The sequence below is a fragment of the Manis javanica genome, chromosome 8 (genome assembly GCF_040802235.1).
Source record: "Manis javanica isolate MJ-LG chromosome 8, MJ_LKY, whole genome shotgun sequence".
Classification (NCBI taxonomy): domain Eukaryota; kingdom Metazoa; phylum Chordata; class Mammalia; order Pholidota; family Manidae; genus Manis; species Manis javanica.
Window position 1 is genome coordinate 49229841 of NC_133163.1, and position 13407 is coordinate 49243247.

Below are 13407 nucleotides of genomic sequence, written 5' to 3' on the forward strand. Positions count from 1 at the left end.
TTTGGTTTTCTTGCTGTTTCCACCACATTGGCAGTTACTTCCTCTACTGAAGTCTTGATTTAATCCCTCAAAGTCATCCACAAGGGTTGAAGTCAACTTCTTCCAAACTCCTGTAAATGTTTGTATTTTGACTTATTCCCATGAATCACTAGTATTCTTAATGGTATCGAGAGTGGCGAATCCTTTCCAGAAGGTTTTCAATTTACTTTGTCCAGATTCATCAGAAGAATCACTTATCTATGGTAGCTATAGCTTTACCAAATATATTTCTTAAACAGTTAGACTTGAAAGTAGAAATGACTCCCTGATCTATGGGCTGCAGAATGGATGTTGTGTTAGTGGGCATGAAAACAACATTAATCTCCTTTTACGTGTTCATCAGAGCTCCTGAGTGACCAAATGAATTGTCAATGAGCAGTAATATTTTGAAAGGAATCTTTCTCCTGAGCAATAGGTCTCAACAGTGGGCTTAAACTATTCAGTAAATTATGTTGTAAATGGATGTGCTGTCATCCAGGCTTTGTTGTTTGATTTATAGAGTACTGGCAGAGTAATTTTAGAGTAATTCTTAAGGGTCCTAGGATTTTCAGAATGGTCATAAGCATTGACTTCAAATTAAAGTCACCAGATGCTTTAGCTCCCAAGAAGAGAGTCAGCCTGTCCTTTACAGCTTTGAAGCCAGACATTGACCTCTTCTTTCTAGCTATGAAAGTCCTAGATGGCATCTTCTTCTAACAGAAGCTGTGTCTACACCGACATCTGTTGCTTAGTGTAGCCACCTTCACTATCTGAGCTAGATCTTCTGGATAACTTGCTGAGCTTCTCCATCAGCACTTGCTGCTTCACCTTGCATTTTTATGTTATAAAGAGAGCTTATTTCCCTAAACCTCATGAACAACTTCAGCTAGCTCCCAGCTCTTCTTCTGCAGCTTCCTCACCTCTCAACCTTCTAGAACTGAAGAGAGTTAGGGCCTTGCTCTGGATTAGGCTTTAGTTAAAGGGAATGTGGTTGGTTTGCTCTTCTATCCAGACTAGTGAAAATTTCTCCATATCAACAATAGGGTGTTTCACTTTCTTATCATTTGTGCATTCACTGGAGCAGTGCTTTTAACTTCCTTCAAGGACATTACCTTTGCATTTACAACTTGGCTAACTGGTACAGGAGGCCTAACTTTTGGCCTGTCTTAGCTTTTGATATGTCTTCCTCACTAAGCTTAACCATTTCTAGCTTTTGATTTAAAGTGAGAGATGTGTGACTCTTTGCTTCAATACACAGAAGTCATTGTAAAGTTATTAACTGTCCTAATTTTCATATTGTTCTGTCTCAGGGCATAGGGAGGCCTGAGGAAAGGGTGAGAGAGAGGAGAATGGCCAGGTAGTAAAGTAGTCAGAACAAACACATTTATGAATTAAGTTCACAGTTTTACATGGGCATGGTTCATGGCACCTCAAGACAATTACAATAGTAATAACAAAGATCACTGGTCACAGATCATCATAATAAATAGAATAATAATGAAGAAGTTTGATTGGTTGTAAGAATTACCACAAAATGTGACAGGAAGACACAAAGTGAGCAAATGTTTCAGAAAAAACGGCACCTACAGACTTGCTCTATGAAGGGTTGCCACAAAACTTCAATTTGTAAAAAATGCAAGATCTGCAAAGCCCAATAAATTGAAATGCAATGAAAGAAGGTATGCCTGTGTAAATTCCACATGCATCTCCTTCTGACTACCACAACTTTAACATCTATGGTCATTTTTTCATCTCCAGCTTTTTCGAACACTGCTAATAGCAGCTTCTTTACTGTCTCACCTTTTTCATTGCAAACTAGTTTGTGACCAATTCACTCAACCTACCCAAGGCAGGTTCCAATGAACTTCTAATGTCAATTCTAAAGAATTTATTTTGAACTTCATCCTTCTTGATCTCCCTGTAAGATATCACATCATTGATATTCTCTCCCATTTCTTCTGAGGCTTCTCTGTTAGCACCCTCATCTTCTATCCACCGCTTAAACATTGGTGTACCCCAGGGAGATATTCCATCCTCTATCCTTTATTCTTCTCACTCCCAGGAAATTCATTAGCATCTAGTTTCAAAAGCTCTTTACAAGCTAAGTCCTAAATCTGTATCTGTAGACTAGATGCCTCCTGACCTATCTACTGGATATTTCCATGTGGATGTCTATGCCATACACACTAAAACTTGTGGTGAAAATTGGGCATGTAATCTCTTTCCTCCCCTTAAACTTGCTTATTTCCTTCTGATTTATAATCTTTATAAATGTAACCTTCATTAGCAGTCACTCACATTGACTTCACCCCTTGTTTCCTCTCATTCAGTTACCCAAACCTTGTTGGTTCTGTCTTTGAAATAGGGTTTCCCAAACTATAGTCCTTGGAACATTGTTCCAGAAATATGGATAGTGATGGGTACTTGTTCTGTGATCAAATGACTTGGGAAATGCTGGGTTAAAGCAGGACTTTAAGAACCTTCAATATATTGCTCAAGTGCCTTGTGAACCTCAAATGCAGATATAATATTAAGTGTTTTCCACATAGCTCAGAAGCCTTTTTTCTAAGAATTTTCTTCTGTGATCAGTTATATAGAACATACTTTGAAAAATGGTAATTCAAGTATTTCTCAAATGTCTTCTCTCCTCTTCACCACCACAGCCATTCAATTAGGGAATTCTCTCTCACCTAATCTGCAATAGGTTTTCTGCCTAAGATCTTTACTCATCCTTTACAGAGTAGTCAGTAAGCTCTCATAAAATGTAAATCTAATGAAATTTTGTACTTACAAATCCCACAAGATTTTCCCAGCACCCAAATTATAAAATCCAAAGTTCCTCAAAAAGGCACTTCATGATCCAGCCCCTGACTGTCTTTCCATCTCTATCTCACAGCAGTCTAGGTATAATATGCTATTTTCGATGGTGTCACATTACTACTTTCTGACTTTTGCACATAACTGTTCTGCTGCCTAAAATGTCACCCACCTCTTAGTTATCTGAATAACTCCTACTTATCCTTCAAAATTCAGATTCTTCCAAAGCCTTCCATTTTTCAGACTACCTCCCATTTCCTAGACAGGGGAAGGTGCCTCAGTGGTGTATACTCAGTGCACTATTACAGCATATCTTTGTAATTATCTGCACACACATCTCTATTTTGCTACTAGCTTTGAACTTCTTCAAGATTAAGAACATTAGTTTATTCATGCTTATGGTGCCTGGTACAGTGCCTGAAACCTAGTAAATGATTGGTGAACAAATGAATCAATATATACATTACCTGTTAATCATTTCAATATTAATCTTTCCAAAAACTCATTTAAATGTATAAAGTATGTGTTTTATACCTGAAACTTTAGTTTGGGGTCTAGAAAGGTATTGGCAAATTTCTTCTACAGAGGACCAAATAGTAAATGTTTTAGGCTGTGCTGTTGTGGCACAAAAGCAGCCATAGACAATGCACAGATAAATGTGCAAGGCTATGTTCCAATAAAATTTTGTTTACAAAAAACAGGCAGTGGACAACATTTAGCTCAAAGACCATAGTTTGCCAGTCCCTGGCCTAGAAAGGTCCTGATACCTCAATGATCGTAACTGGTACTTTTCCATTCAGGCACTGAAATTGTGGGCATGGTATTAGGAAGAAATGACCATCCTCTAAGAATGAACTGTGTGTACTTTGATAGCCACTAACCACATTTGGCTTTAAGCGCTGGAATATGGCTAGTCCAGAGTGTAATGTGCTTTAAGTATAAAATATACACTTGGATTTTGAAGATTTTGTGTGAAGTAAAGAATATATAATATCTCATTAAAATTATTTATACTGGTAACATAATGTATTTGATATATTGGGTTAAATAAAATATATTATTAAAATTGATTTCACCTGTTTTTTTTTTTTTACTTTTAAAGTGTGACTTACTAAAGTATTTTAAATTACACAGCCCATGTGGCTTGCATTATATTTATTTTGGACAGCACTGCTCTAAGAAAGAATAGTTAGCAAAGAGAGTGTGCCTAACAGATTCAAGTTTTGAAGATGGCAAATGAGATACTTTACCCACTTACAAAGTGTCTGTATTCATATCTACTGTATATCCTGGTTCCTTTCCATCAAAGATGCTATCATTATCTTTTACATACAAATTAAAGATCAAAATCTTTAATTCTTTCTTCCTCCACAAGTAATATATGTCTACCAACTTATTTTATCTTACTTGTTTTCATTTTGTCTGTTATACTTGATCCTCATTTTCTCACCTGAATTAAATCTCTTGAAGGGACTTCTTTCTTCCAGCCTCTATCCCTGATGCATGATTCTATACAAAGCTACTAAACTAATATCCCTAAACATGTGATTCTCTCCTACAATAGCAATACTTAAAAAATTTGGTGGCTCCCATTACACACAAAACAATATCCAAACTATTTGGTCTAGCTCTTGAGGCCTTCTAAGAATCTTTTTTTTTTTATTCTAAGAATCTTTTTTACTTCCTTTTTGAACCTTATCTACTTCTCTAACCTTCAAGTCAAACACAGGATTGCAGATATCATCCACACCATTAAATTTGAATTTCAGATAAACAACGATTTTTAGTATCTAATTCTACTATGTTACTTGTGTAATACTTGTACTAAAAACTACTGTTAATGTGAAATTGAAATTTAACTGGGCACCCTGTATTTTTATTTGTTGAATTTGGCAAACCTATCTTCTATCTCCCAAATACTATATGTAGATCACTACCCTTGCACCTGTTTACACAGTTTAAATGAGTTAATGCATCTAATGCACTTACAACAATACCTAGCACACAATGAACATGCAATAATATAATTCCTGACTGTGGGTCCAACTCAATTCCTCCTGGCCTTCTCTAGCTCATCCCAGCCCACAATATAATCTCTGTCTCCTCTGTTTAGCATTTGATAGAGTACTTGATTGCTTACTTTGAACATTTCATGTGTATGTCTTACCTAGCCTAAAGTTTCTACCTCATATAGAAATTACTGACAATAAAATAGGATTTTTAAATAAGGCATTTTTTCTTTCTAAAATTATCAATTTTTACTCTTAAGTACCAGCTTAAACTCCAAATTACATGATGAAAGCATTCTAGCTAACCCTAGACTCCAGGCTCTTGCTGAGAGGGGTGTATAGTGAGTGCTCTTTAAGTAGATCTCACTTGTAAAAAGTGAGCTGTAATGGGATCTAAAAAGCAAGCTATTCACTTGTTGGCAATACCTGAAATGTCTGTGGTTATAAATGGATTAGATACACAATGTAAATTGTGCCCTCTAAGTTTCCTAAAACTTTTTTCTTAACTCAAAAGGAGCCTGTATGTAAATAAGCATGCAAATAATCAACTCAGTGAAAACTATTACTTTTCCTATTTTTCACAGTGATCTGTAAAATTCACAGTTCATCAAGTAGTCACATGTGTGATTTTTACAGAAAAAAATTTCTCAGTCTAATCCCATGTTCTCCATTATACAGAAGACTCAAATTAGAGGAACTCAAAATCTGTTGATGATAAAATAAAAAATTGGGATATTACTCAAAATAAGTTTTTGTAAAATATTTTTACAAAATATATTTAGTACCTCATTAACACACACACGAAATATTAAGTACAGTATTAGACCAGTGATTCACCAGTTACACTCAATAGTATAGTACAGATTACCTGAGTCCAAAGTCTGGCTCTGCTACTTATTAACATATACCTCTTTGAGCCTCAGTTTTCTCAAGTATAAAATGGGAGCCATTTCTCCCAAGATAGTTGTGATTACTAAGAGAATTAATATGTATGAAATGCTTAGAACAATGCCTGGAAACATGGCAAACATTCAAAAAATGCTATTACTCTTAGAATGTTTTCCAACTATCTCTTCAGGCCTAGCTCCAACCTGGAGCTTACTCACAAGACTTTTAGAAATAGAAAGATATGGAGAGAAAGCACCTTGGCTTGCCATATTAGAATAAACCTCAAAAGATCCAAATCCCTGCTTCTGTAACTCCTTTAACAAATGTTTTTTTCTTCCCTCTCATATGCTATGCATTCTCAGGCCTGTCTATCAGCTGTAATGGGAAACAGCTTTTATGGCCATGAATCTATCAGCTTCACATAGATCTATGATCTATAAGTACATTTATTTTTTAAAACCCACTTATAAATGTCCTCCATAAAGCTTACTTCCATAACTCCTGCTAAATGATTGTTTCTCTTTTAAAATATAGATTCCCACATCTTACTATACTACCTCTGTAGGCAAAAAATAATTCATATGTGAAGTGAATTAGTTTTCCTAGTTTATACTGGCTAAAGGAATAACAGAAGAAACCAAATACCACACAGCATACTAGTCTCCAATAAAACACTACTTCCTCCTACAATGTTTCACAATATAAAATACTGGACTCAGGACTTGATTACAGTCATACCAACTAAATAAAATTTCAGTGATGTTATCTGAACCTACTCCAAGCTAATCTAGGTTATCTGGAGGAGAGGGGACTTTAACAAAGAAGCACACTTAACATATAAAGACCAGTAATACTACTATAAAAAGAAGGGAAATGTTTTTAATGAAATGATTCATAAAATTTTAAAGAAAACTAAAAATGAAACTGAAAAAAAAAATACTGATTTTACACTTTTTAGCTTATTTTGGGGAAAAAAATCCAGGTTAGTCTAATCAATAACAAATCTCTAAGATCACTAAATGTGATCTTAAAGTTCCCTAAAGTTTTGACTATTCTAATTCATTTAACAATCGTCTTTTAAATTGTTAGATTTCCTATATATTTGGGTAGTATTTTAAAAGTTGAGCTTTAGATCAGGGGCCACAAACATTTCTCATAAAGGGTTACATAGTAAAAATATTTTGGGTTTTCCAGGCTAAATAATGTCTCTGTCCTATTTGCATGCTTGTTTTTTCATAATCTTTAAAAATCTTTTAAAAATATAAAAACCATTCTTGGCTCAGTCCTCATAAAAATAGTCTGCCACTAGATTTGCACTTGATCAGTCTCCCCACTCCTGCTTTACACTTTACATATCTTTTTGTTACCATGTCAGTTTCAACAATATTAATTTTTCTTCAAGTATTTGCTCAAATGTCACCTTTGCAATGAGACCTCCTAAGACAGTTCCTACCTGTCCCCCCATAAACATATATAACATATTGTATAGTACATAGCATATCATTTTTGTCATGCCACTCCCACCCCACCCACCAATATAGGTACTTGAAGACAGATTTTTTTCACTGATGTATCTTCTATATCAAGAACATTGCCAGGCATATCAGTAGGCTCTCAGTAAATAAATTTACCTTCACATTTATAAAACAAATACTACAGAGGAAAAACATACTCAAAATAATTTAGTAAGTGAAAAGGTATTTAATGATAAGATAGACACTTTTGTTTTTAAATTGTTTCAAGTAGTCATAAAACATTTTAAATAAGGGAAAAAAGGGTCAAAAAGCAGCTGTTTCTTATAGACTAAATCCATGGAAGTTTACCATTACTTTAACTTATATAATAACAACTTCAATTGCCATTCCAAACCCCTCTATAGACCTGCTCTGCCTCTTTGATCTCACCTGTACTATGTATTTCCTATTCATTCAACTCACTAATCTAGTCTGGCAACTTTTTTTTACATTTGGCTTGTAATTAACAAAAAAATTTTATTGGAATAAAGTTGATATAGTATTATATTGGTTTCAGGTGTACAACATAGTGACTTGGTAATTATATGTTACTAGGTGCTTGCACGGTAAGTGTAGGTATACCATTATCTTACCAAGATTATTATATTAGTTATTATATTCTCTGTTGTAGAAAGTCTGGCAACTTTAAAGTTAAGCAAAGAAGGGAAAAGTTTCTTTACCTCTTCTATGGCTCCATCTCCCAACATTTTCTTTTTATACACTTCTAATATTGTAATCTTTTCTACTTTGTCTTTACCATTTAGTATAAGTAAAACAAAAGGCTAGATTTTACTGTTATACTCCAAATCCATTATGCTCAGCAATTAGTCACACTTTAAAGTTCTTTTTAATTGCTATGTGGTTTTACAATTTTACCTACATGGGAAGAGACAAGATTTGCCTTACCATAACCCTGATATACACTTGGGCAGGTCTTGAGGTGGTAACTTTGGAAATTCAGTATGCTTTACCATTCAGATTATGGCTACCATATTTCTAAACTTAGATTAAAACATAAAAACCCATTAATGAGCAAAATCTTTTCTATTGCTATCACTGACAAATTGGTATCTGATAGCCATTAATAAATCACGGTGCTAAATATATTAACATTGTAGGGGTTAAATCATTTAAGGGACACACTAAAGTACTCTAAAATCAAACTGCGAAAACTGCTGGAAAAAGAGGGAATGCTTACAAAACAGGAAATGTTTTAAAACCCTTTTATCCAACAATTTATTCTTCATCTACTGCTTAAACTTCTAAATGGCTACAATAGTCATTCTTACGAAACAAGCAACTTTGGCTTCTGAAAGATGAACTTTAAAATCCAAAAGTTAATTGTCCAGAGTTAAGACTACTCTATAGGCCAAATTCTACATAGAACAGTTCTGTGGCCCTGAAAACACTAAGGTTGTGAATTTGAAAAAACAGCATAATAAAAACTGCTATCTAACCTTAACTTAAAATATTTTTCAGCTTTTGTGTCCTAAATTATCATGGAATCTTACCAAGTTTGGTGGAACGAAATGAGGGCAAAACCTCCTTATACAGCCAGCATTACTAGAACCAGACTGACTCCTTTTTGTTCTTATAAAAGCTAGGTGACTCCCAAATTAACTCACTTTATACCATATGTCCCTGGAGAATAACATGGCCCAACACACCACATGTCCCACTTAATCTAGTTCAAACGAGTAACATAACGTGAGAAACTGCACTGGGTAATTCCTTTATTTTCTGCATATTAGTGCTTTACCAACACTACAACCATTAAGAACACAATTCCAAGTACTGTACTTTTTAGTTTGGGGAGATCACAGTCTACAGACTCATTTACTTATATTAGACAAGATTAATTTCATTCAAAACTTACTGTTTATAAATTCACATAAATACAGAAATTGATATAATTAAACAAAAACTTCAGGATCTTATTTTTAAATTCTTAATTATAACTTCTGCAGGCTGTAATTACCTGCCCCATGATCACCAATGGTTATGGTTCAATTTAACTACATCAGTTAACCTTTCGTGTCTTTAAAGAAAATGTAACTGAAAAGTACGATTTCTTACGAAAAGGTTTAGGGTTTTCCAAATTCAAGTATTTGCTTTCCCCTTCCCCCTTCAGTTAGACATTTCAAATAAACTAAAAATAACCACATCTCACCTGCAACATTCAATAGCAATCACTTGATGTATAAAATTTTAACTATGCCCCCAGTTATTTTAAGACACAAAAAAATGGCTGCCTACCAATCTGTCACAAGTTAGAAATACTACATTTAAGAATTTTAACATGAGGGTTTCAAGTTTCCTCCAGTTTAGGCATTTATACCTTTGTGCTTGTCTTGTTTCAGGATGTTACTATAGCATTGATATTTGCATAACCCATGTTTAGGTACCTTAAAATGTAATCACTTAAAACACTAAGCATTAGATTTATGGTGGAGCTTTAGGAATTTTAAAAGCAACTAAAATGTTCTTAGATGTATCCATCAGCTTCATTTCCAGAGATACTAATACTGAAGTGAAACTGAAAACATTGTGCCTTAGTTGCATTTTGAATTAAAAAATCCCTCTGCACCATGAGGAGCCTACAACATAGCACCTTTTCTCATCTGCCTTAAGTAAAATGTTTGTTCAAGAGTTTTACTGAATAGTTTTTTATAGCCTTATTTTTCTCAGACATCTTTGGTAAAAGCTCCATCATACAATATGGCCAAAGCATGAAGGACCAGTACTGTCCAACTATATACCATGATATCCCGCTCAGTTTCAGGTTTCAGACACCCTCATAAACAAAACCCTCTCCATCTTTTCTTGTATACTGCCTTTGCAGTCTACATTTCTTAAGTTCCCTAAGCTTAATTCCTTGAGGATCTCTAAAACTAATCCTTAAGGCTATATAAGAACCAGATGCTGCTTCACAATATTGTATCAAGCATTAACATCTGGTTACTGGTCCTAACCAGCTAAGCAAGTAATCTTGTTAGGATCTGGATATCACCAGTGAGCACACGGCTTACCCTTGAAGAAAAAAGTTTTACATTCATTGTCATCTGTAGGTTCTTTTCATCCTGCTTCTTCCCCTTTGTCATTCCTCAAACCTACACTTCATTCATTCATCACATTTCCTTCCTTAAAAGAGATAGTGTATTATTGAACCAACAGGATATCTATTTGCATGAGTTAATCCTACAATCAAACAGAATTACCTTTTTTATAAACATCTTTTCCAGTGTTCTAATTAATGGAGATGTGGATCACTCATCTATAAAAATAGACTTGCACTAATCAGTTGCTGTAATGTTACAACTGGAATGTGTGGTTTTCCACTAGGTAAAATGTGCATATTATTTGAACTGTTAAATGCTTAATGAACAAAGTAAACATTCTAGTAATTTTTAAATTATTGGTCTTAAACAGTTGAAATACGGTAAAGTATATATTCCAGTTTCACCCCATAATCACTTAAAATATCTACAAATATTTCATCTGTGTGTGGTACATACCATTATTGCTCCATTTTCTGGAAAGATGGAAAACATAGCAAAGTTAACTAACTTTGCAGTGAAAAAAGTCTGTCCTCGACAGGTTACACTTTCATATTTTTATGCAGTGTTGTTAGCTATGTAATGGGGAACTTGAGTTTTATCCCTACTCATGCATGATGTATGTTTCAGAACTTAATAGCTGACATTTCAAAGAACTTCTTACATTACCTGTTTAACACACTGATGTGCTACTGGAACATATTACAATGGTATTACTCACTTCTGCCACTATGGGCTAAGTTTGCTATAAAAGGTCACATTTTGAAAATCACTAAGTTAGAACTCATATGGGAGGGGAAAAGGCCTTAAATATAAAAGACAAACGGCAGTTTGATTAAGCAATAATTTTCAGTTTACTAGATGAAACAGACTCGCAACATAGTCTGCATGAATGCAAAATAAGCCATCTACAGCAAGTGATAAAGTGGGCAAAAAGAAAAAAAGCATACACTGGGAAAAAAAAGATTCTTTCAAAATAAAAAAAAAATCAAACCATTATTATAAAGGACTTTACCAGACTTATTTTACCCCCATCCCATTTGCTGTAAGTCGGCAAGAGCATCTAGCACTTTGTGTTCACGTGAAATGTCGTTTATCAGGGCGTCCTAAAGCAAAGCAAAAAAGGAAAAAAGAAAAAAGAAAATAAAAAGAAAACCCCTAACCCCCGCCCAAACCGTAAGAACAGTAACTCCAGAGTTCAAATTCAAAAGAGGAGAATGTGGCAATTGAAAGAGGTGATGGTGGTGATAATCCTATGAATGGGTTTTTGATTTCTCTCCTTCCGGGGGATGGGTGAAGAATGCTCATTAGGATTTGTAGTTAGAGGTTAACCATGTGAGGCCCTCGTAGAGTCCGTCCCCTGAGGTGGCACAGGAGGGCTGCACATACCAGTTCCTGTCCCGAATCCGGGTCAGGCCCAGTTTCTCCTGGATCTCGTGGGGTTTCATGGCATCAGGCAGGTCCTGTTTATTGGCGAAGATGAGGATTATGGCGTCCCTCATCTCCCGATCATTGATTATACGGTGCAGCTCCTGGCGGGCCTCGTCGATGCGGTCGCGGTCGGCGCAGTCCACTACGAAGATCAGACCCTGGGTCCCGGTGTAGTAATGCCGCCAGAGAGGCCGGATCTTGTCCTGACCGCCTACATCCCATACGTTGAACTTGACGTTTTTATAAGTCACCGTCTCCACGTTAAAACCCACGGTGGGGATGGTGGTCACCGACTGGCCCAGCTTCAACTTGTACAGGATTGTTGTCTTGCCGGCCGCGTCCAGGCCCAACATGAGGATCCGCATTTCCTTGTTCCCGAAGATCTTAGAGAGCACCTTCCCCATCGCGTCGGAGGAGCCGGGGCCGGGGGCATCCAGGTGTCCCGGGTCCCCTCAGCCAACAACACCGCTGCCGCCGCCAAACAGAAACGAAGCCTCCCGGCCGCGAGGGCACCCGTGCGGCCTGCGTGGGAGCTGCCTCCTCGGGGCAGGGGCCCGGACCCGCCGTTCACTCAGGCATCACCGACCGCACAACTTGGCTTCCCCACTCGCGGCCCCGCCGGGGCCCTGCGTCTGCGCCAGGAGAGCCGCCGCCCTGCTGAGGCGCGGCCGGCCCGGAACTGCCCTTCCCCCCGCAGGCGCCGCGCGAGCGCCTCCGCGGTGCCCGCTCCTCCGCCTTCTCTTCTCTCCTCCGCGGGACACTGCGGCCCTCTGGCTCGCTCGCCGGTCGAACAGCCGGGCTCACCACCGACCCAGGCCACCCGAGTCAGTTCGGCTCCGGCGCCTCGTTAGGTCATTGATCCTCGCGGGAACTCGGTGCTCTGCCTGCAGAGAAACATTAAGAAAAAGGGGAGTTACTGACCGAAAGCTAGAGGGAGACGGAAGCTGAGGTGGCCCACCTTTCCAGTTCGGCCCACAAGGTTACCTCCAGCCGCCGCCCCGAGCGAGGGCTACCTCCGGCCTCCACCACCGCCTCCCAGTTCTGCCGCCGCCGCCGCCGGAAAAGGCGCCGAAGAGACCGCTTCACTTCCCCTCCCCACCACGCAGGCGCAGCAGAGGCCGACCGTTCAGACAAGAGCGACCTCTGTAAAGAGAGCGGCCCGCGCGCCAAACGTCATGGGCGCCACGCGGGGAGGGGCGGGGCTACGGCGGCTCGGCGGGCTCACAGGGCCGGTTAGCCCCCAGACCCGCGATACTTGGACTCTGACCCTCGCCCGCCTGCCGCTGCTCTAGTCTCTTCCCTTCTCTCCTTACCTATTACGCGCCCTCTTATGCCTCCACCGCGACTCGAATCAGAAGTAAATACGCTGGGGAGCTCCGCTGGGTGGGGCCAACGGGCAGCTTGCTCGCCAGACGAACGCCTCCTCCCGCTGCTTCCAGGCCTGTGCTCAGACTTCAGTGCCCGCCCGATGCTCCACGAGTTCCCTCCCCGGCGCTCTAGGCTTCGCGCGCCCCCAGTGTTCCAGGGAAGCCCTACCCGCTGTTTTTACCTTTACCCCAACTCCTCCGTGGCTTCCTTTGTCTCTCGTTTTCTGTGCGTTTCTTGGAAGACACGTCGGGCCAGTTGTGTGAAATCTGCCAGTGTGGCGCTTTTACTAGGCTTGGGTTTGCTTGG

General features: G+C 38.4%; 1 protein-coding gene across 2 annotated transcripts; it reads right to left on the reverse strand.

Annotated features, from left to right (window-relative positions):
- Window positions 1-8962: 8962 nt before the first annotated feature.
- On the reverse strand, window positions 8963-13177 carry ARF6 (ARF GTPase 6). Of its 2 annotated transcripts, none has more exons than XM_037016243.2 (2): window positions 13047-13177; window positions 8963-12617 (listed from the first exon to the last, which is right to left on the reverse strand). In XM_037016243.2, exon 2 carries the CDS (start codon window positions 12135-12137, stop codon window positions 11610-11612), a length of 528 nt encoding a protein of 175 aa, XP_036872138.1. In that variant the 5' UTR covers window positions 12138-12617; window positions 13047-13177; the 3' UTR covers window positions 8963-11609. The 2 variants fall into 2 exon arrangements, with proteins under 2 accessions (XP_036872138.1, XP_017501921.1); XM_017646432.3 differs by lacking the exon at window positions 13047-13177 and adding an exon at window positions 12718-12953.
- Between the last annotated feature and the right edge of the window lie 230 nt (window positions 13178-13407).